At 55.4% G+C, this 23,561-nt stretch overlaps 2 protein-coding genes across 8 annotated transcripts in view; one reads left to right on the forward strand and one right to left on the reverse strand.

Moving 5' to 3' along the window:
* Window positions 1-994: 994 nt before the first annotated feature.
* On the forward strand, window positions 995-3,014 carry Lrrc10b (leucine rich repeat containing 10B). Its single transcript, XM_020162975.2, has one exon. It carries the CDS (start codon window positions 1,054-1,056, stop codon window positions 1,930-1,932), a length of 879 nt encoding a protein of 292 aa, XP_020018564.2. The 5' UTR covers window positions 995-1,053; the 3' UTR covers window positions 1,933-3,014.
* A 2,160-nt stretch (window positions 3,015-5,174) lies between these two features.
* The window catches only part of Syt7 (synaptotagmin 7), a 59,842-nt gene continuing 41,455 nt past the window's right edge, over window positions 5,175-23,561 (reverse strand). For 4 of the 7 annotated variants that reach the window (XM_074046885.1, XM_074046882.1, XM_074046906.1 and 1 more), the window contains 6 exons: window positions 21,189-21,324; window positions 16,915-17,185; window positions 13,490-13,659; window positions 12,902-13,016; window positions 12,199-12,398; window positions 5,176-10,037 (listed from right to left, as the gene is read on the reverse strand). In XM_074046885.1, coding sequence (XP_073902986.1) covers window positions 9,933-10,037; window positions 12,199-12,398; window positions 12,902-13,016; window positions 13,490-13,659; window positions 16,915-17,185; window positions 21,189-21,324 — 997 coding nt within the window. In that variant the 3' untranslated portion in view covers window positions 5,176-9,932. Of the gene's footprint in view, window positions 10,038-12,198; window positions 12,399-12,901; window positions 13,017-13,489; window positions 13,660-16,914; window positions 17,186-21,188; window positions 21,325-23,561 lie in introns of all 7 variants that reach the window. The other 3 variants (XM_074046920.1, XM_074046892.1, XM_074046913.1) reach the window with 1 other exon arrangement.

Consider the following 23,561-nt stretch of genomic DNA (forward strand, 5'->3'; position numbering starts at 1 on the left):
TGGGCACATGGCAGATCCTAACGAATGGGAGTGCGTGCTTCTGCCAGTCCTGGAAGAGGGCTCTTAATGAGAGGGGAGAAGGCAGTCAAAGGGTTGGTGGTGGGAACATGCGCAAGAAGAGCCACAGACCGAGAGGGTGGTCATCGTTGGTGGCTCGGAAAGGCGTTCACCTGTCCCAGTCCTCTGTCCACTGCAGTCACACACAGACCTTGAGCATCTTTGGAGCGGAGGAGGTAGGAGATCGGGGTGTAAGTGCACTAGTGGGGACGGTACTGGGCGAGGAAAGGGCCACAACCGGAGTCCCAGCAAATCTTCACGTTAAAAATTAAAGCCAGAAAGTAACATTGTTCCGAGTTAGTATGGTGAAGTGACCCCTCAGGGAGACTGGTAGCACGCAGCTGGACGTGAACTGGAGGCAGTGATCACGCGCCTCAGCCCCTCCTGGAGGACCCGCGCTGGCGTTTCCTCAGTCCCGGGTTTCCTTCTTCTGGGCTCGCGACCCTGGGAAGCACACAACTGCACCTATCGGCCCGCCGTAGCTGGAGGTGTAGACACCGTCGGACGTCGGGTCTCTGCGCTCGAACACCGCCAGGCTTGCTGGAAGTGGAACTCTTGACTCGCGCTGGCTGCAGGTGGGCGGGATGGGCAGACAGGGGGCGGGCTCGCGCGCAGGGACCCCGCAGGAGAGGCGCCTTGGCCCCGCCCCATCCCGCCCTCCCTTTGCCTCATTGGCAGCCGCGAGCGCGTCGGGGGTTGCCCGGGCGACGGGTCGCTAAGCTGCGAGTCAGCGCGAACTCTAGCCAGTCGGCCTCCGGCGGAGGCAGGGGGGAGGCCGGCGGGCAGGCGGCAGAGCGCGGCGCGCGGCGGCGGGGGCCCCGGGCGGGCGCCTCCTCCCGGCCCGGCACGGCCCCCCTCCCGGCGGGGGCAGGCCGGGGCGGGGGGCCCCGAAGCCAGCGCGACCCGGGCTCCGTCGGGGCGGCCGGGGGGCGGCCGGGGCGGGGCGATGCCGGGCGGTGGCGGCGGCGACGGTGGCCCCAGCTGGGGCCCGTGACCATGGGCATCGCCGAGTCCACTCCGGACGAGCTGCCGTCGGACGCAGAGGAGCAGCTGCGCAGCGGCGAACAGCAGCTGGAGCTGAGCGGGCGGCGGCTGCGGCGGCTGCCCAGCGCTGTGTGCGCGCTGAGCCGCCTGCAGAAGCTGTACGTGAGCGGCACGGGGCTGCGCGAGCTGCCAGAGGAGATCGAGGAGCTGCGCGAGCTGCGCATCCTGGCGCTCGACTTCAACAAGCTTGAGAGCCTGCCCGACGGCCTGTGTCGCCTGCCGCGCCTCACGCGTCTCTACCTGGGTGGCAACCGGCTGCTGGCGCTGCCCGCTGACTTCGCGCAGCTGCAGAGCCTGCGCTGCCTCTGGATCGAGGGCAACTTCCTGCGCCGCTTTCCGCGACCGCTGCTGCGCCTAGTGGCGCTGCAATCGCTGCAGATGGGCGACAATCGGCTGCGCGCGCTGCCCGCAGAGCTGCCACGCATGACGGGCTTGCGCGGCCTCTGGCTGTATGGCAACCGCTTCGAGGAGTTCCCGCCCGCGCTGCTGCGCATGGGCCGCCTGCATATCCTCGACCTCGACCGCAACCGCCTGGGCGGCTTTCCCGACCTGCACCCGCTGCGCGCGCTGCGCGTCTTCTCCTACGACCACAACCCGGTCACCGGACCCCCGCGAGTTGCAGACACCGTTTTCCTCGTGGGTGAGGGTGCAGTCGAACGCATGGCAGAGCGCGACGAGCCTACGCCCCGGCCGCCGCCTCGGCGCCCAGCAAGGGTCTTTGACGATGAAGAGGAAGAAGACCTGCTCATAGGGGGCGCTGGGTCCCGGGCCCTGCGGCCCCCCGGGGACAGCCTCCGCGCCCTGGAAGGCGCTCCAGGACTGGGCACCTGAGAACCTCTACTCTGGGTGATGGGCTTCTGCCACTCTGGGAGGAGGGGCTCTGGGAGACCGTGGCTGCCTGGATTTTTGGGCACTGGCCCTCTCCCTTGGGGCAGTGGCAAGAGCTGAAGCCTGGGGCCATCTTTAGACACTCTTGGTTAGTGAGAAGACTGTCCTAGGCTGACCTCTGAGCAGTCTTCAGATCAAGAAGTCTGGGCTCTGTCTAGTCTGGGGTAGAGCCACTGACACAGAAGCGGTGCCAGCTTCCTCCTGGAGCCAGGGTCACTGCTCTCCACAGAATCCTACCACTCACTGAATCTGGATAGACCCTTTGTGGTGCCAGAGCCACTACCTCTGGGGTGGACTGTGTAAGGAAGAACTTCCCTTAGTGGGAAGGCCTGGCAGAGGGGCAGAGCATGGGAGTGGGAGCATAGGCCCAGGACAGAAGAGGGAGAGGGACTGGGACTTCACACCATAGCTGCCCTTCCCCTTCCCCCAGGACATCTTTGCTTACCTCCCTCCCCAGACCCCTAATGTTTGCATAGGGCCCAGAAGGCAGGGTCTCTTGCCCCACCGGTCAATCTGGTCTCTTCTCCCGGCATGTGCCTAGAATCTTGCCGGGCAGAGAGCTCTCTCTCCCTTACCCACAGCCTGTGCCCTCAAGCTGTCAAGTTTGAAAAGAAGCCACTGTGCCTCCAGAGCCTCCTGCCCCAAATAGAGGGGCTCTACACTCTGGGAGGCTGCTCAGCGCCTCTCCTGCTGATGCCTGCACTCTCCATTCCCTTAAATGGGCACAGTCAGGGTGGCTGGGGTGGTGTGGGCCACAGGACGGGCACTGTGTGTCTCCACTCCATCACCAGGGACAGCCCTGAGGGGGTGAGAAGACACCCGTGCTCTGCAGTTTCCAAGGGCCAGATCTTTCCCACTCAAGCAATAATGGGAGGAGGGGGCCAGGGCCGAGGACACTCAGGGACATTGTCAGGGGCTGGAGCCCCACATTGTAGTGTTTTCTTTAGGAGAAGAAGAAGAAGAAAAAAAAATGGCTGTAAACATAAATTATATTTCTGGGAGAAAAAATGTTTGTTTCCCACATGCCTGTTTATTTATAAGCCATGGGAGCACCAGGTCCCACTGCCGTGGGTGCACTGCCCCCATCCACATGTCCTGGCTCTGTGTCAGGATGACCCTGGCCAGCTGCTGTGTCCTGCCTGTCTGGTGAACAAGTGCTCATCGACAGATGGGAATGGCTTTGACCATTCATGGAGGGTTTCAAGATGTTTTTGGGTATCTCCCCTCCTCCTCTCAGCTCGTCCCACTCCCTTGGTTGGGCTGTAGGGTCTTCTGCAGCTTAATTCTCAGGTTCCAGAGTCTTAGATGTTTTCAAATCTCCCAGGTCCTGCTGGGCTGACTTTTCTTTATTCTTTCATCACAACTGCCCCCTCCTGCTCTGTGACTAGCCTCCTTCCGTTTCTTGCTTCATTTCCTTCTTCCCCTCTTCTCTCCCTGCTCAGTTTCAGCATTACTTTCTCCCCTCAGTGTTTAGGGGGAAAATGACTTAAAGAATAGTAGAAAATTGTAAAACCTCCAGCCTTGAGGCCCATTTCCCATGAGAGTATCTGGCAGCCTGCATCACCATGGCAACAGGGGTTGATGTCATCAGGGCCAAAAGGCCAGGCACGCTAGGCTGGGCCCTGGGTAAGGAGTAGGCTGGGCACCGATCTGGAGCAGTCAGTGAAGGCCATGGACAGACTGAAAGAGGATTAGGGAGATGGAGGAAGACCTGTCAGGCTCTGCTGCAGAACTTGTCCCCTTTGGGGTTTCATCGGGGGCAGTGGGCTTCCTGGGTTTGGGAATTTGGAGGAAGGAATGGGGGGTCACGTGATCACATCAGTTGGCTAGGAGCTGCAGCCACCAGGGACTGTCCTGACCGGTAACTTGCGTGGGATATAGGGAAATGTCCTGGCATGAGGACAGAAGGCTTGGACCACATCATCTTCCTGCTGTTGACTGAGTGACCTTGACTAAACTGTGGCCTCCAGGGCCTCAGTTTCTCCAACTGTACACAAGTTGTTGGGCTTAGTTGAGTCTGATACTGCAGCTCAACAGTCACGTATCCCTTGTTTATGTGTCTCTCTTTTATGCAGAACTAGAGGGCTCAGGTTTCCTTCTCTCTGGTCTGTTTTCCTTACCTCCTTCCCTGATGTGCTGATTCAAAGAAGGCCTCCTGGTCAGAGCAAAGACCCTGTGGTGAGCTGGCTCCCCTGAGCCATCCTGAGGCATTTGGGGCCCTCTTTTTTTTTTGCATTGTGAGCTTGACACCGTTATCTATGACTGTTTGCCAGCCAAGCAGGGGCTAGGAGGCTGTTTCTCCTGGGAAAGAGAGACTGGCAAGGCTCCTTTGCTACTCACTCACTGTCCACCAGCAGAGCCAGTTCCTTCTAGAAAGTTAGAATTTGGTTGCAGTGGGTGCTAATGTGTGGCTTTCAAGGGTATCTATTTCCACAAGGAAATGAGGGTGACTGGGCAGGGAGGGGCTATTGCCAGGCCACTGGGCAGCCCAGCTCCCCTCGGTGGTCAAAAAGCACTGTATGAGGAGGACGCCTAGTCCTTTTCTACCTACAATGCCCTGTGACTTCTCCCTTGGCGTCTGGGGAGCAGGGAAAAGGAAGATGTGTGGGGTGCTTGTGAGTACAGCCTTGTCTATGGCTCCCACATTGTCCTGGGGCATTCGGAGGTGTGTGTGGCAGGCGTAGAGAGCAGGGCAGGGAGGCCCCGGCAGAGGCAGAGTTGTGCTAGGGATGCAGGGGCAGAGGCCAAGGGATTTGGCAGATCAGAGCAGAAGGGAAGGGTGTGGGGAACGAGGAGAACAGAACAGGGGAGGCAGCAGCAAGACACAGGGTCGGGAGGGTAAGTGACTTGCCCACTATAGGGGGGAGGTGAGGATTCCTAACCCAGTGCTCACTCCATCCTTAGCTGGAAGTAAGCCTGCCCGTGGAATGGATGAGAATTTAGCCTGTCCCCTCCCCATCCCCCAGCCCCCAAACCTCCAGCAGAGCACCAGAGATTTTGGGGTTGGAGAGGATCCTTTCCCAGCTTTGTGACTGCCATTCCCTGCCCTTCCCCCACCCTCAGAAGCTTGGGAAAGGGAAAGAAGAGAGTACCGCTTTCCTGAGGTACCTCCCTGTTTCCAATGCCACCACACTGGCTTTCTTGACCATCTGTCCCAAAGCTTCCTCAAGACACCCAGGCACTATTATTCTGAAGATGGACATTTATTAGCACACTCGGGCGTGCCACACAGAACATGTATTCAGACAGGGATCCCTGCCCAGGGGGGCTCACAATCTAAAAGAGACACAACACACACACTTGCAAACACACACACACACACACACACACACACACACACACAGGACACAGACACAGGGAGTGGATATCTTCACAGGAAACAGATGGTCAGGGGAACCACAGGCTGGGGCATATGGGCATTGTCCTTTTGGTTGTCTTTCTGGGGAGGGAGAGGAGAGTAGAAAGGCCTTCCAGGAAGCAGTGGTGTCCAAGAGGGACTTGCAGACAAAGAAAACACAGGACAGCAGTCGTCCCAAGTGCAAGGAGGGGTGGGTGGGTAAGTCAGCAGGCATCGTTGAAGACAGCCCCAGAGAAGTGAAAGCTGAGTAACAGGCCAAAGTCCAGGGAAGAGGTTCTGAGCTGATGGCATAGGACAGCCAGCTCTGCAGAGCTGAGCGATCTCTGTATCAGGCTGTTTTCACAGAGATAGTCCCGACAGCAGCTCTGGCAAGGGGGTACCTCTGAAGCTACTTACCTGACCCCAGGGCTTCCTCCAATCTCTGGAACAGAGATCAGAAGACTGGAGGAAACAATCACCTTTATATTTTTAAATGTTTTTTTTTCTGGTGCTGGGGAGTAAGCCACTAGGCTAGCACCCCACACTAAGCTACACCCTAGCCCACATCCACCTTTTAAAGGGATATTTAAACCAGGTTGTAGGAACTTGAGGAGGCAGAAGGAGAGGGTGGGTAGCTTTGTGTGTGGGGGTACTTAGTGCAGCTTGAGGAGCAGTGCTGGCCCCAGGTGCAGAGAAACAAGAGGTATGTAGCCCCTTTACTCCGGAGTGGGGCAGGGCCAGCAAGTGGACATGTGACAAGGGAGATCCACCATCACACTGTTGACACAGATGTGCTTCCCTTCTGAAGTACCCTGAGAGCTGCCAGGCAACTGCTCCTGGGCTGGATGGAGAGGTGATGAGCAGTTTGGAAGTTATTGCTTCTTTTAGAAAAAACAGGGTGCTGAGGGCAGGAGGAAGGAAGTAGCTTCCCAGGCCCTCAGGGTAGAGCTTGCAGTGGGCTTTACGGAGAGTTTGTTTTTCCACCTTCATCTTAGAGAGTTAGACTAGAGAGGCCACAGGTGAAGCCAACAGACCAAATCTCTGTCTATCCGTCCTTTCCTTAGAGGGGCCAGAAAGGAGACAGTGATCTGAAATCATAGTGGTGGTAGAGAAGGCAAAGGATCACCCTTTGTGTGACCTACCTCAGAGGGTGGCAAAAGTCCCCTGGGCACTGAGGGAGCAGATGTTCATCTAGGTGAGTTTGAGCGGCACCCTGAGGCCTGGAGGAGACTCCACTCCAAGCTTTGCTTCAGACATGACCTGGGAGATGCAGTTGCTTCTGCTTTCTGGTCAGCTGGTGGGATCACAGCCTAAACCTGAGAACGGGCTGGAAGCTCAGGCAGGGCTTGGTCACTAGTGAAGTCAAGTCCCTAAGGTGACAAGCTGAGTGAGGGGAGACTCAGCCCTGGGTTCCCCATTCCCCTTAACCGGCTGCTTCTTCCCCTGGGACGGTGAGAGAGTATTGGGACCCACAGAGGAAATAGCCAAGGCCCTACTTTTTTCACGATCATTTATTAATCAGAACAGGCCTTGCCACAAAAAGCAGGGCCCATTCCCACAAAAATATGATTTTGCAAAGAGGAAATCTTGCTGGCTTAGAGAGGGTACGTGTGGTGGAAAATTTTTGTATAGTTCTTTTTTCCTTTTTTTCTTGGTTTTTTTCTTCATTTCTCTTTGCTGCTTTTTTTTTGTGACAGTGGGTTTTTGTTTTATTTTTTATAAAACACTTGCACTCAAGGACTCAAACACAATACAAACAGCGGCCACCAATCCCCACCCCTAGGGCCCCAGCTGGGCTGGGAGTTCCCTTGGCTTTTTTTTTTTTTTTTTGTATGTGTATGTGTGGCTGTTTTCCTTTGTCCCTTCCCTGGCCTCTGGTGCTGGAGGACAGGTGTAGGGGTTCTGGGGCAGGTGGAATTTGTACAGCAGTTACATGGAGGAGATGGTCACAAGAAGGGGTGCCTGAACAAGGTAACAACTAAGTCTGGGGTGGCCACAAACGTGGCAGATGACTCTCATGAAGGGGTCTGGGACACAGTGAAGAGACAGATGGGCCCTGGCCAGCCTGGGCTGTCCCTGGAGGCTCTGTGGGGAAGGGCAGTTCGGCCTTGCTCCCAGGCTGTGGCAATAATACTTTGCTCCTGGGTAGCACCTTCAGAGTCCTCCTGCCTTGACCCCCAGGTCAGGTGATGGTGGCCTCACAACCTCCCCTATGAGGTAGGTGAAGTATTATTACCATCATTTTACAGATGGGGAAACTGAGGCCCACAGGGAGTGTGGGTGACTTGCCCAAGATCCTGGGATGGTGGCAGGGCTCCGGTGCCCCTCCCCCCTCAACTTCCCCCATTCACTGCTCTGCAATTGCCCTAGGCCTCCCTGCTCCCACCCCATATTACCTGCCATCTGTTGTCTCATGCCAGACCAGGAGCTCAAGCTGTGCGTGGGGGTTTGGGGAATCCCAGGCCGGGTCACCAGAGTGCCAGGGTGGAGTCTGACTGGAAGCCTACTCCATGCCTTTGCCCGCCCACTCGATGAGAGTTGGTTGGGCCGGGGAGGGCATGGGGCTCCCACCAGTCAGGGGCTTGGGGCACGGGTCCTGGGGCACAGAAAACTGACGCGGGTCCGAGGAAGGGAAGGGTCGGAGAATGACAGATCGCTACTGCCTCTCAAGACTCCTGACAGCACCCTCTCCTACTTTCCTATAGCCTCCTGCGGCCCCACTGGGGGCTGCTCCCCAGCCCACCCCAGCAGCTAGGTAGACCCTACTTAAAGCAAAGCTGTAATATAGAAACATCTGGATTTACAAGGAATGTGGGTGACTCTTTGCTTTACATTGGCATTCTTCACTACAAAACGATTCACCTATTACTTATGTTATTCCTCCAGATCCCAGGAGGAGGTTGGGGGATGGGGTGTGAAATCCAATTTATTTTGTCATGGGCAAAAGGTGGCTTGGTTACTACATAGAGCAGAATACTCAGCTCAAGGGGAAGCCTAATTAAGGAAAATAGTTCCCAAATGTCTATGGTTTTGCTGTGCTTTGGCTGTGAGGACCTAGTCCAGAGTCTCTTTCCTTAGGGTGTCAGGCCCATCCAGGGTAGAGCTGTGGTCCAGGACCCCCATCAAAGACTGTGATGTTCTGGCGCCACCTGGCGGTGGGTTCCAAGAATGTCGGGCCCAAGTTCGCAGTCCCTGAATGAGGCTGTCACCAGCTGGGTCTTTTATCAATACCAAGACAAACATGGGGATGGCAGATACCATCCTGGAACCTGCTGTCTCCAAGGGGAAGTCAGTTCTAGTATCAGCAGTAGCTGGGAGGAGAAACAGCAGCTTGTTTGTGTGGGACAACTTCAGAAGCCTGGAATCCCAGCTTCTTCTGCATGAACGGTGGGTGGGAGAGGCACAACGAGCTGCTCTGGGGTTCCAGAGAGGGGCAGTGAAGGTGTAAAGACAGCCTGGAGAAGGCCAGGTGATGGAAGATAAGAAACCACACAGAGGACAGGGAAGGTCTCCAAGTGAGGGGTGGAGTGAGGATGGGGTCTGTACTGGCAGGGAGAGATGTGGAAGGGCAAGGATGGAGAGCATGGAACACATTACCAACTAGACTGGAATGAATTCTCTGGGTGGGGTGTCAGGAAGAGAAAGTGAGGGCACGGAATGCCTGAGAAGGAAGGGAGCAGGTGAGTCCTGGTGCAATGCAATGCTATGCACACAGCAGGTGCCTACAAGGTATAAACCCATGTCCAAGAGATGACACCACTGGGAAAGGAGCTACTGGAGGACTCTGAGCAGAGGGGGACCTGAGGGGACAGGGTGAGGCAAGGTGGGATGGCAGGATAGGCAGCTGAAGAGTCTGCCCCTCTTCTCGACCCCTCCCATTCAGCAGGTACCTGCTCCTCTCTCCCAACCCACTCTGTGGCCTTTACTTCTTCCTACCTCCAGCCCCACCTGGCCTTCAAGAAACCCTGCTTCTCTGCATAGCCTTCAGCACTGCCAGCCCCAGGGGGAAAGGGAGCAATGCCCCCCCCACATACACGTACACGCGCATACACAGAGTGGACACAACACAAGTACACAGAGCCACAGCTCCAGGACCCTGGAGTGGGCTATATACTATCCTTGGCATTCAGGGCCCAGTCGGCACCTGAAACTGCCCTGGTGACGGGCCCGATTGGCCAGGCCGGGGCCAAACGCCTCGGCCCCCCTCTTCTGAACCCACAATGGGGTCTGGGAGGGGTGGCTTCTCTCCACTCCAGGCACTGCCTTAAAGAAAACGGGGGACCATGCCCACCTGGCGGGCCTCTGGAGGGATCTGCCCATCTGGCTCTTGAGCTCTCCCCCACTTCTTTAGTATCAGCAAGTCAGGAAGGAAAGGGGCAAAGCAGGAAAATGGCTCCCAGAGCACCACCCCTGAGCTGGACCAGAGGGGGTGGGGCTGGTACTTCCTAGAAATGGGGCCCAAATGAGTCCCGGGACCCCTCCCTGGCTGAGCCCTCAGGATCCTCCCCTCACGCATGGCAGGGGGGCCAAGCCAGGCTTTGTGCATAAAGTGGCAAGGGCATGATGGGGACCTGGGCCTTGGCCCCCTGGGCCTTCTCGGCCCCAGTTAGGCCTTGAGCTGGTGCCACTGGGCCACAGGCTGCCGGGGACGGGCAATCATGTCCTTCCAGTGTTTCACCTCTCCGGGCCCACTCTTCCAGGACAGGTAGATCTGGCAAGAAAACAGAGGAGACACATTAGGGGAGTGTCTGGATCACTGCCCCTGTCCCCACCAGGGGCAGTGCTCCAATGCCATGACACCCCAGCTCACAGAGGCCCCCTTCTCTCTCACCCTGCCTGCCTGCCTGACCTATTTTTCTGTCTGTGCTGCCTCTGGGGGCCTGGACATGTCTGGCCTTTTGGAATTGGACTATGACCTATTTTGCACTGGGGGTGAAGGTGGGGCTGGAGAATAGTTTGATCCCTTGGCTTCCCTTACCCTACAAGGAGGGGCAGTGTCTAGCTCACCACCGTTGCATTTGCTCTCATTTTCTGGCACTTCCTACCTGCCAGACCCTGTGCCAGCGGCTCTATATCTATTGATCATGGCATCCTTACAACAGTGAAGTGGACCTGCTGCAGCATTAGCCTCATTTTTCAGATGGGGAAAATAAGGTGCAGAGTTAAGAGATGCGCCCACAGCCACAGCGTTTAAACGTGGAACGGGGGATTTCAAGATGGTCCTTGAGGCTCTAGACTATCAATTCTGCTACGCCCCTGTGTTAGGGCTGCACAGCCTCATAAGACTGAGTACAGGGATCCCCCAGAACTCAGGGTAGCCCCAACTAAGCCCAGCCTGGGCACTGATGGGAGGCTAAGAGCAGGGACACTGGGGAGAAAGCAGTGGGAGCTACAGGACTCCTGGACAGGGCACCTCAAAGGCATCAAGGTCCCAGGTAACACTGAGAAACTGTCAGAGACTAGAGGAATCTGGGCGCCATGATAACTCAGTCCAGGTGGTGCCCTGGACTGGATCCTGGAACAGAGAGAGCACATCCATGGAAAGACTGGTGAAATGCAAACCTCAAGTTTGGTTCACAGTAAGGGACCAACGTTGGTGCCTTAAACTGTGACAAATGCACCTTGCAATGTAAGAGGCTAACAACTGGGGGCTCTGGGCAAGGGGGAGCAGAACTCTATACAGTCTTTGCCATTGTTTTCTATAAATCTACAATTATTCAAATAAATAGAAAAAAAAAAAAGAATAGGATCAAAGCCCAGCTCTGCCATGTAAGGGCCAACAAAGTAAATTCTCTTAGCCTCAGGCCTCTCTATAAAATGGGCTGTGGTAGCGCGCACCTGTAACCTCAGCTATAGGGGAGGGAGAGGTAGGAGGTTTGAAGTCTAAGGCTGGTCCAGGCAAAAGCATGAGGCCCTACCTGAAAAACAAACTCAAAGCAAAAGGACTGGGGTGCCTCAAGTGGTAGAGCACTTGCCTAGCAAGCATGAGACCCTGAGTTCAATCCCCAGTACTGAAAAAAAATTTAAAAAAGAGAGGAATGACAATGAATGGCACACATACATTGTGCTCAGTGGGCATGGTGGTATGGTGTACATACTGCCAGCTCTGTTCCTCTGAAGCTGGTTGGCTATTTACTCCCACAGGGTCACAGAGCTCTAGGGTTCCTGTGTGCTTGCCCAGCTCTGGGAATGGTCTCCATTTGCCATCTCAGCCCAGTCTGATGCCCACAGACATGACCTCCAGAGGCTGAGCTGGGCCTGGGTCTCAAGAGAGTTCTCAGGTCCTTGGGTTCCCTAAACTACCCAGGCCCTCAAAAGGCAGGCTGTTTCTAAAGTAGCTGTTGATATCTAGGAATACCCAATTCCAAAAGGGTGAGCTGCAAGAGAACAGAAGTAGATGTGGGCCAGCTAGTCAAGGGGGTTCACCAGGGCCTGTCCAGGGCATACAGTCTGGCTGGAGTAGGGGTGTCCCACCTGTGGGACAGTCACACTCCCAAGGCACCCTCCCCTCTCCAAGGTCAGGCTGTGTCACCCCCGCCCCCAATAGCTGACTGAGTTCTCCTTTTCCATCTGCATGAGGGATCCCTCCAGCTCAGCAGGTGCCTGGTCATCCTTTCCCATCTTCCTAGGACAAGGCGACAGCCCCAGCCACTTGCTTCACCTGCTGTGATCACTGGTCCCTCTACTACATGCATGACTGCATGTTCCCCTGGGAGGAATATTTCAAAAATAACTTCTATTTTAATAGTAGTTGCTATATGTGTCCCAGGTGCTATGACAAGCATCTCACTGTTACCTAATTCTCTGACACCTGTTGCTTCTTAAGAACAGACCCCGTGTGTGCCAGCTGTGTGCCCCCCAGCTGGCCCTACCTTGCCTATGACGTCATTGCGGCTGAGCTTGTCCTTGTCCATAACAGTGATGATGATGGTCGTCTCCCTCAGCTTCTCTGTGGGGATGTCGAAGGCAAAGGACTCATTGAAGATGGGGTTCAGGTTCCTCTTCATTGTTACTGTCTTCTTTTTCTCTACCCGCTTGTCCTTGTACATCAGCCACACCTTCACATAGGGGTCTGGGAGGTAGGGGAAGGGTTAGAGAGACAGTGTGGGGTAGCCCTGAGATCTCTGCCCCTTCAGGTATGGAAGCTGAGACTGTGTACATCCCCAGAGGGCCAGGACAGGCCTGAGTAAGAATGAGAGGGATGAGAAGATAGCCAGAAAGGACCCTGGTTATCATCAAGTGCCCTTGTGTTAATACCAAGGAGGAAACTGAGCCCAAGAGACCAGGTCTTCCCAAGGTCACAGACAAGTGGCATTGGAGCTGGAGCTCAAACCTGGGTCCCCCTACACAATGTTCCCTATTTTCCTGATTCTGTGCAGGACAGAGTCCAAGATGACTGTAAGGGGGTCCCAAAGAGGATCCCAATGTGTCTTTGTGGAGGAGTTGGGAACAGAGACAGGGGTGTGGGAGCCAAGGACAAGGGCCACGACACAGATCCCGCCTTCCATATCCAGAGTGAGCTCCACATCACCAGACACTCCCTTGCCCACCCTCTGCTGAGGGGAGCCCCAGCACCTGATGTGCCCCCGATATCCATGGCTTTGAGGTTCCGGGCTTTGATGATGTTCACGATGATGGAGTTGGCAGAGGGGTTGTAGCAGAGAGACAAGAGCAGCTCCCCTCGGCTCCCCTAGGAGGGACAACAGGAAGGGTGAGGCTGGGCCACTGAGAGGGATGGGCTGCTCCCTGGGCTGGGAGGGACAACAGGTATGGGGACTAACAGGGAGGGGACAGCTAGAGAGCCCTCTGGTTGGCTCAACTGCCACTAGGCCTCCTCTGCCCTGACCTGGGTGCTTACCTGGTCCCTCTGTCACCACTGTTGCACTGTCTTCCCTCCTCTGGAAGGTCTGTGTACTTGCCAGGGTCCTCAATTCCCTGAACAAAACCTCAGGGTCTTTTGAAGCTCAGGAGAGTTGTCTCAAGTACCAAGCATCAGTGCTAAGACCAGTGGGGGGAACTTGCTCCCTCAGTGTGACCCACTCGCCTGTACCTTGCTCCAAACCTTGATGGCATCCTAAGACTGAGGATTAACAAGGACCAGTCGGCCAGCCCTGACCTGTAGCCCCCTCCAGCCAGAGGCTTATAAGGGGGCAGGGGGCTTACACTCCCATCGCTGCATGGCTTCAGATCCTTCCAGAAGGTCTGCATCTGGGTCAGGTCCACCTTGTTGAGGGGGATGGACACCTCCCCGATGGGGTCATTGCGGCTGAAGCGGTCGTAGTCCAGGACTTGGAGGTAGAGGACTCTCTGCACCACCTTCTCGTAGGGAAAACCTGGGGGGACACAAGCAAGGTGAGGAGGGGGACAGAGGGGCCACAGACGGAAGGAAGGGAGGGAGGGAGGGAGGGAGGGAGGAAGGAAGGAAGGAAAGAAGGAAGAAACGGAGGGAGGGAGGGAGGAAGGAAGGAAAGAAGGAAGGAAGGAAGGAAGGAAGGAAAGAAGGAAGGAACAAAGGGACGGAGGGAGGGAGGGAGATCTCTTACTGCTGCCACCCTGCCTAAGCCAATCAGGCCATACTTGATTGAGAAGGGACTTTCTGAAGTTCTAGCAAGAACTGTGTCTTGTGTGACCCCTCAATCACTGCCCATTGGTCAAGTATCGTGTCCATTTCATAGATGAGGAAACTGAGGCTCAGATGGCTTAAATTGCAAAGCTCCACAGCTGACAGCAGAACCGGAACCATTCATTAAATCATTTATCATGTATCCATTTTGGGGTCTGGGAAGTGACCCCCTGACTTTCTGGGAATCCACTGCCAATGGTCCTGAGGGAAGTCTAGGTAAGTAGCTCTGCTTGAAGCCACACAGCTGTCAGAAAACCATCCCCAGGAGGTCTGAGGGCAGGGAGAAACCGGAAAGCATCCAGAGAGGGAAACGGCAAAGGTGCAGAAGGAATGGACAAGCAACCTGGGACTCTACCTTCCCCTTTGCTTCCTTCCAAGGCATCAGCCTGTCCTTCCATTCTTCCTAAACAGATCCTATGGCCCACACTGCCTCCCATGTCCGAGCCACCAGCACCTCTTGCCTAGATAGCCGCAAGAGTCTCCAAACTGCCCTCCCCGCTTCCACGCTTCCTCCAGTGGTTCATTCTCAGTGCAGCAGTCAGAGTGATCTTTAAAAATAGGCAGCACATCACGGTCCACTCCTTCTGAAAGCCTTTCAATGTCCCAGTGCACTTAGAATTAAAGCCAGCACCCCAGCTTGGCTCCAAGTCCTCCACACTTTGGCCCTGCTGTCTTCCCCTGTGTTTCGTGAACACTCTTCCTTTCAATGATGAGGCTGGTCAATATCAGCCTCCTTCCTGTCCTTTCTGAACCCTGGCCTACCCTGACCTTCCTGCCTCGCTGTGCCCCCCTCCCAGCTTATTGTCATTTTCAGGTTTCAGCTTTCTTTCCTGACGTCCCAGAGGGTCAGATGCCCTGTTCTATGCTCAAGCACTTTCCCTTCCCAGCACAGATCCCAGGCTGTAATAGACTTGTCTGTCTCCTTCATTATGGTCTGCATTGTCCACTAGGCTAGGACTTCCAGGAAGGCATTTCTGCGATCAACACCTGGTTCCGCCCACCTTATGCTATTTCTGGCACATAGTAGGTACCGATAAATACTTGCTAAGAGAATAAATAATTGAATGGATGGCAGTGAAATAGCTTGATGGAGCAGCAGGAACGAAAAGGGAGAAGGAGCTGAGGAAGGTCAGAAGCTGGGAGTCACTGGCCCCTGGGGGACTCAGTCAGAGTTGGGGTGGCCTGAGACCCTGAACTGAGGAGTGAGTGGAATGAAGTGGGAACCTAAGAGGCCCCATCAACTGGACCGATGGAGAAGGTGAAGAGAAAGGAAGAGTTCCGGGAGACTCTAGTACCAGAGACACTGGCCGAAAAGAGTGGAGCAGGTGAGCTGGAAGAGGAAAACCCTTGAATTATTCAGGGTCTCCCTTTCCTCCTGTTGAGGGGGGTTGTGTATTGCTCATCTTGGAAGCCTCAAAGGTCCCTGGCCAGAAAACTCTTGGCATCATTTAGGTGAAAAGTCCAAGGACAAATGCTGGGGAAAGGCCAGTGGTCCCGTGATGTCCTTGTATCTGTCAGCTCTCTCCAACACCAGAGGAGGAAGTCTCTTATCCAGCAAACTCCTATGCATTCATCAGAATCCATCATAAATGGCTTCTCTTTGGGGAAATTTTCTTCTTCACAACAAGGGGAGCTCATGTAGTGTTCCTATAGCACCTGTCATGCTGTGTGTGGCTTAATTATTGACACATCTACGTCCTCCAGTAGACCGGGATGCCTGGGCCGTAACAGTGTCTTACTCTATTCTGAACTCCAGGCATCCAGCTCACAGTTGTGCTGAATGAACGCTGGTGGAAGGGACAAGGGGGCTCTGCCCATGACCCTTGCCCATCAGCTGGCTGCATGTACCTCTGATGGCCAAGCCTCTCTGGTTTTGCCATCTCTAACCTAGCCCTGTGCTGACCTGGGGAAGAGGGGCCCAGAAACACTTGGGCATCCATTGCTTTCTTACCTTGCAGAGCAAGTGGGGTGCAGAGTGGCTCAGATTCCAGTTGGGGAAGGGCTCCTGGGGTGGGCACTGTGGGTTCTGGAGGGCTTAGGTACCGGGTGGGTGGAGTCAGAGGCAGGCTGTTGGGGAAGGGCTCTGGTTTCTCTAAGGGGGGTGCCGGTACCACCAGGCCCTGGGATAGAAATTGCTCCCTAATCACATGCCCAGCTTCCTGGTTACCTGGGTCTTCAGACACAAGAGATAAAGATGGGACTTAGAGAGAGAGGGATGACTTTTGCCTCAGCATCTGCTAGAACCAGAGCCCTTCCTCCTGATCTGCGAGGGGAAAGAATCAGAGGCCTGTTACAGGATATTTAATAAACTGGCATCAGCATTTCTGAGTGCCAAACACTATTTTAAGTACTTTGAAAATTCACCCATTTGTTTAATTCTCACTATTACCTCTATTTTACAGATGAGGAAATCAAAGCACAGAGAAGTTTGGGAACTTGTCCAAGGTCACACAGCTAGGAAGTAGAAGAGCTGGGATTCAAATCTAAGTACCCTGGGGGCATAGCCTGTGTCCTCCACCACAGCACTCTGGTTGCTCTAGGGTGCTACATCTCTGAATGCCATGGGTGCCTCCTGTCTGTCTTGCACTTCCCAGGGTAAGTACTGAGTCAGGCCGAAATTGCAGGCAGTGCCCAGCTTTTGTCCTCAGCCTCTGGAGGTGGTACTGACTGCTTTCAGCTTCTGGAACCCAATCTCAGTTAGATGCAAGATGCTTTAGGTTAAATGGGCCAAGACCTGTGCCTGGAGGTGTAGGGGTGTGTGTGTGTGTGTGTGTGTGCACACTCAAGTGCACTCTTGCATGATGTCTATCTGTCTACATGCACACACATGTACCTGCTTGCATATTGCATTTGTGCACGTGTGTGTCTGCAGTCATGTTATGCTCATGTCTTGCATGAGGCCCTGTGAGGGGTGGGATGGTGGAGGGTGGGAGTGAGCATGGTGGGGAGACGGCTCCAGCCTCACCTTCAAAGAGGAAGGTCTCGTTCCAGTGCGGGTTCAGGTTTTTCCGCTTCACCTTGGTCTCCAGCTTGTGCTTCTTGTCAGGCAACAGGTATATCTTGACAAAGGGGTCGCTGGTGCCACTGAAGTCCTTGGCCGGCAGCTCCTGGGCTTTCATGATCTTCACTGTGAGTGTGGACTCCTGGAAGTTGTAGCCAACGCTGAACTGGATCCGGCCCAGGTTCTCACGGCTGCAGCCCTCATGGGCCTCGTCCTCCTCGGAGCCTGGGGAGAGCTGGGGCAGAAGAGGCAAGCAGGTTGGGGGGCGGGGTTCTGTTTCTCCTGGGTCCCTCCACAGCCTGCCTGGAATGGTTGAGAGGCCTCCACATGCTGGAAGCCAGGCCAGCTGCCTTGAGTGGTCCTCTCCTGGTCCCTGAGTGGGGCTGGCTGGGGTGGGAGCCCTTCATGTTCACATGCTCAGGCTTTGCCTGAGTAAGTGCCTTGACCAGGACCTCAAGGGAGAAAGGGAAGAGGCGGAGCCTGGGTAGCCCCATCTCCTGAACCCCAAAGTGGGTGCAGAACACCCTACTCTTCCATCTCCCTTCTCAGCACCAGGTCTGCCCGGGTCTAAGAGTCACCACAGGCTGTCTTGCCTTGCTGGTCACAGCTCCCTGATGTGTGTGTGGTCCCAGGCTCCCTCCGCCTCCCTCCTTCCTCAGCCAGGTGGGCCCACTGTGACGCACAGCAAACCAAGCAGATGTGTGGCTGTTCACCTCTCCAGAGCACACCACACATGGTGAACTTACAAATGGGACTCTGGGCTGCTGCATGATGCAACTTGTAAGGTGAGAGAGGAAAGTGCTTGACAGCGTCTACTTGTGTGAGGCAGAACTACCAGAGACAGGAAAAATACAGGTTCACTGGCCCTGGCCCCAGGGAGTCTGCCCGGCTCAGGCTGGATGGCCTGGGCACAGACATTGTCTAAAAGGCGTTTCAGATGATTAGATCACATGCCTGGGCTGGGGACACTGAAGGACAGGCTATTCCTGAGCCCAGTCCTGGACCACAGGGTGGGTGCTTGAGCCACAGTCAGCAGTGATCAGTCTCATGGAGGGTGGGTACCACATTTCCAGCCCAGCAGAGAAAGATGGGAAGCACTTGGGGGAGGGGCTCCCAGCCAACTCAATGGAGACACCTGGGGAAGTTTTAGGACCCTGACTCCCCACCCCCCACGCACCCGCCACAGCAGACCCAGTCGAGGGCATCCGACCTTGGGCATCCCTGTCTCCACAGCCCTCTGATGATTAGATGGGAGCCAGGAGTGGGTCCTAGGGAACCACAGATGGGACAAATCCTCTGGCATCTGTGTTCCCTCCCCTGCTTCACTGCAAACCTCTGTGCCCCACCTACATCCTAGAGAGACAAGCCAGGCTCTGAAACACTAAATAATGCAAGAAGCAATAATGCACAGTGTCACCTACCATGCAGAAGACTCACATCACCTTCTTACTGCTGGGCCAGGCAGCTGTCACCGCCCTCTCGCTGAGGAGACTGGCTCAGAGAGGTTAAGTCACATGTCCAAGATTGCACAGCAGTAGGATCCCTCTCTAACTCAAGACCTGCTCTGCCCACCAGAGCAGACCCTCCCCTTCAGGTTAATAGCAAGATTCCCTCCCAGCCAGCAAAGACTTGCCTGTGCCAAGGAATGAGGCATCCAAATCACACCAATGATGGTAACTACCATGGATCCACCAGTCCTGCCCTGTGCCACCTGCTTTGCTCTTATTCACTCCTTACTACACCTCAAAGAAGCAGGCACCCCAGTGTTCCAATTTTGGTCTGGAGCACAAGAGGTTAGGTAACTTGCCTCAAGTCTCCTGTGACTGGATGGAGGGTGGGAACTCAATCCAGGTGGGTGCCCAGGAATTGAGTGTGCCCTTCCACCTAGCCCAGGCTCCCCCACTCAGACCAGGTCTGAGTTTGATCCCTGGCTCTGCCCAGCTGCAGGGAACACTGAGCTTCCATTATTCCTCTTCCTCACAGCAGAGGAGGGTCCCCCTAACCCATCCTTTTGACAGATCCAGACACCCCACAAGCTCTACCTCAGGCCCACTGAGAATTTAGTTGCCCTACCCAGAATTCAATTTTCCTGACACTTGAACCCTCTGCTCAGGGCAGACCTATTCCCCCAACCTGAGTTTTGCACCTGCAGAATGGGGATAATGAGATCTAGCCTGTAGGATTCCTGCAAGGGCTAAATGGGCCTACATTTCTCCCGAAATCCTGCTCTGCAGCCTTGCTGTCGGACTGAGTTCAGAGCTCACATGGGCAGGCAGTGCGCCTTGTTCCTTCTATAGCTGGGGTGAAGTCTCAGGTACCTGGAGCATGGGTGGTCCCACCTGAGGTCCCTCTGGCTCTGGGCTCCCAAACAAGGTGGTATGGGGGAGACCTGGGTTGGCCAGGTGGGCATCAGCTTAGAAAGGGGCAATGCCTCTGTGCTCACTCCTGCCTACCCAAGCCACAGCCAGGAGCCCTAAGGAACCAGCCATCTCCCCAGTTACCAGTCTGGCCCTCCCCCACAGCCCCAGGAGGTGCTGTCTGAGCCCCTGTCGGAGAAGACTTAAGTCTCAAAAAGCTCCAAGCCAGTAAGTGCCTCAACGGCAGTGGCTCTCGCATCTGCCCCTCAGTTGGCCAGCTCGAGGCACCTGACTCTTATCTTCTGGTCCCCAGCTTCTATAACCCAGTCCTGGAGATCACCAGAGGTTGAGGTCTGGGGCTTATTCTGCCCTGCTTATCTTTCTTTACCATTACTGTTAACGTCAGGGACCCAACACTGGCACAGAGACTCGTAGTCTCACCTCTGGGCATCTGCTGAGCACATGAGCAGGAGACAGGCCTGCATGTCCTTCCGCTGCCCCTCCCTGAGGGCAGCAAGGGCCAGCAAGGCAAGCTGTCTGGGAAAAGGCTGTCCCTTCTGGGAACCTGGCTACCGGGAAACAGAGCCAATTAAGGGGCTGTGTAGGGAGGCAGAGTGGGCTGTGGCGATGGGCCAGACAGAGCAGAGGACAGTCAGGCAGGTCTACATGGGCGAGGATGTTGGGAAGGAGGGCGGTGCAGGGAGAAGAGGGAGTCAAAGTGACCAGGTCTGGGGTAGGGGACTGATGCTCTAACCTGGATCCAAGAAAACGGCAGACTCTCGGGTACTGCCTTGGGCCTGCTGCCTGGGAATCTGTATCTTAATCGTATCACATTTTGAGACCCACCAGATCTGTAAGCAGCATTGAGGTTAGTAGTGAGAGCTGCCTGGAACCCTAAATGGTGGGAGGGTTGGACTTGGAGGCTACAGGGACCTCAGGGAGGTTAGGAGCTGTGTGCCAGGCCAGTGGGTAAAGGAACTCAGAATCCACACCAGGGTGATGAGGGCCTCAGAGCCCCTTGAGCCCACTTCCTGCCTGTGTAGGGGGGAGGGGAATCAGGAAATGTTGATCCTGATCATGTCCTGTAGGAAGAGCAGGTGCTGGGTTCCCACCCTCAAGGTCTCTCCAAGCCTTCTGGAGCCTTCTGGCTTGCCAAACCTTTTAACTGGTTTTTGCACAGCCATGGCCTCCCTCTGGGTCAATCCAGGGACTCTGGAAAGTAAGTATAGCCCAAGCAAGTGCTGTGACTTACTGCTGCCACCAGGGGGCACTATGTGAACCACAACCCCCTTCCTTGGTGCAACAAACCTCTGGGTGGGGTGTGGACTGAAGCTGCCCTGCATGGTTGTCCCTTTACAGGAATTGGGACCTATGGGGTCCTGCTCTCCTGTTCTCTGGGTCTCCCATAAACCAGGAGGTCATTGGTGGGGTAAGAGACAATTTAGGCTGGGAGCTCCACCCTAGACCTCTGCTCAAAGAGGATGCCACTCTGAGGAAGGGGATACCTTCTGTTCAAGACCACTGCCCACCAGTCTTTCCTCCTAGGATAATACAAATATCTCACACAAGTAGGTTTCCTTAGGCCACTTCTCAATCCAGAAAGGGATCAAAGGAGATGGACATTCTTATTCTCACTTGACAAATGAGGAAACTAAGGCACAGAGGATGTTTTGGTGGAAGGATTGAGGAAAGAACTCAGGCCTTGTGCAGTCAGTCAGCAAGCTCCTAGTGGTCACCTGGCTCTCCAGGTCACCTCTGGCAGGGTTCCTCTGTCCAAATGGGCCACTTCTAGGTGGGTACCAGTTTCCATGCATATCCCTCCCCACCCCCAGCCTCACAGTTCATCTCCTCTGCCAGTCACAGGCCTTCCACCCTTCTCACCATGAGCATCTCACTGGTAAGGGAGTTGACAAGGTCCGAGACGGAGGAGCGGGGCTCAGTCCTGCGGTCGGACTCATCGTGGGGCGTCTGGCCCGGCACTGGGGCTGTATTCACTGCCTTTCCTCCTGCAGGCAACCTGGGAGGGGGGGGGAGACCCAATAAGCATGGGCTGGGGGTGGGCTGAGCTGGGCACTATAGGCCTGGCTGGCAGTAGGAACTTCTCTAAAGACCCAGCCTCTGTCACCTCCTGCATGCTTGCAGAAATGGAGCTCTTGTCCACAGGGATGCCTGTTTTTTTCCTGGAGACCAGCACTCAGGGCCCACCCTCCTCATCACTTCTGCCCTAGGGGTTTGTCTCAACCACCCGTGGGGGCTGTCTGGAGGGTGTCCCCACTCTTCCTGTTCCCAGAAGTCCCTAGCCCCCAGGGCCTGGGTTGCATGAATGTTCTGAGCTCACCCCCTCTGCAGAGGCCTGCTCCACCCCTGCCTGGGAAGGGAGGCTCATTAGGAGGCGCTGGGTGGCATGTCCAGGTGCCTCTCCGCGTCATTACCCTTGGCAAACACGCCAGAGTGTCTGTCTCCTGGAGCTCCACCTGTGTTTGCTCAGGCTCAGCTAAGAATAGGTGCTCCTCACCTTCCAGCCCAGGTGGGGACAGGACCACTGTCCACACAGCACTGTCCAGCAAATTTCCACCATGATAGACGTGTTCTCTACCTGTGCTGTCCCATGTAGTAGTCTCTAGCCAATGTGCAGCAACTAAGCACTGAGCTTTTAATTTTGTTAATATAAGCTAAAACCCATTGCATAGGGCTAGCTGGCACCCTGTGCTCCTCAGTCCCCACCCTACTTCCACTCAGTCAGAGGGCTGCACATTTAATGAGGCATTCACCTAGAGTCAGAGAAAGATAGGGAGGGAACCCAAACAGCCCTGTCTGCATCTGACTCCATGGCATTTGGGCAGTGAGACCAGGCTCCATTTGGCTGGAGCTTAGGAAGGGGGCACTAATGCCTGCCCAGGGACCAGGCTGGAACGTCCCATGAGGAGGAAGAAAGGTGGAGGTGGACAGCAAAGGGGAGACAGGACTGGTGGCATGGAGCTCGGGGCAGGCTAAAACAAAACAGCTTTGAGAGTCATAGACTCACAGGCACACAGTCTAGACACAAGCCCCAGCCCTGGTACATACCAGGCACAGCACACAGGTGGCTACGACGGGCACAGAAAAGCATGCACGGAATATGCCAGGCCCTGGAGACACCAGGATCCAACAGCAGGGTGTGCACACACAGACACCCCCACACACAGTGTACACAAGCCTAACAGTCACCCAGAGGAACAGGGAGAGGATGGCACAGGCAACAGGCCGGTCAACCAGAGCAGCTGTGATGACACACACACACACCGAGTGATGGGCACATTTAGATCCCCAGGGGAAACCAATTTGGGGAGACCCAGGTGTGCCAAGGTATGCATGTGAATAGGGACAAACTGAGACAGAAAAGGCAGGGAGAGGACTCAGAGACAGATACCCTGGTCATCAGGTGCACGATACACCTGCTGTGAGAAACTGGCCTTGCTGGACATGGAAACACTCACCCCACCCTCCATGCCAGACTCCCCTCCCAGAGGCGTGGATACACCAGTACACAAATTGGCGGGCACACCTATGGCCCTGTACACACAGACGCACACACACGCGTGGACATGTGCTCACGCAGACAGGCACAGGGAGGAAGAGGAGGAGACTGAAATAGCTGGAGAGGTAAAGTCAGGTTAAAAATAGAGCGGGAGAGGAGGAAAGAGCACGAGATTGACTGCTGAAGGTATGAGAAAGTTGGAGTTATTTTGGCCACACCACAGCATCAGCACAGCTGCAAAGCAGCCTGGGAAAGATGGTCAGCATCACTGAAGCTGTCGGAGGTCACAGGGCAGAGAGGCAGAGAGAAGCACAGGGAGAGGCAGAGAGAGAGAGGCTGAGAAGCCCGTCACCGGCCTAGGGACATCCCTGCGAGGAGCAGATGGGAGGAAAGAGACAGTGAGAAAGAGAGAGAGAGAGAGAGAGAGGAGAGGCCAAGAAAGGTTAGTCAGAGACGTGTGAAAAAGGCTGCTGGGTGGACGAGGGGACAAGGAGGAGCGAGGTGGCTAACAGGAGAGGCAGAGAGGAGGCAGGGGACACACAGGGGCAGAGGAACATGGTGGCTTTGGACGAGGAGAGCAATGGGGGTGGCTTGGCCCGCCCTGCCCCCTACTTGGGGTGGGTGTGGGGCCATGGTGGAAACCATTCGGATCCCAAGGAGCAAAGGTGAAAGGGTGAAAGGATGGCTGAGGTGGGTGGTGCAGGTGAAATGAGTGAGACAGCACAGCAGGGCATGGG

The sequence above is a fragment of the Castor canadensis genome, chromosome 1 (assembly GCF_047511655.1).
Source record: "Castor canadensis chromosome 1, mCasCan1.hap1v2, whole genome shotgun sequence".
Taxonomy (NCBI): Eukaryota; Metazoa; Chordata; class Mammalia; order Rodentia; family Castoridae; genus Castor; species Castor canadensis.

What these genes read in the sequence shown, in the direction of transcription:
- Lrrc10b (XM_020162975.2), top strand. Translation starts at nt 1,054, where the DNA reads ATGGGCATCGCCGAGTCCACTCCGGACGAGCTGCCGTCGGACGCAGAG.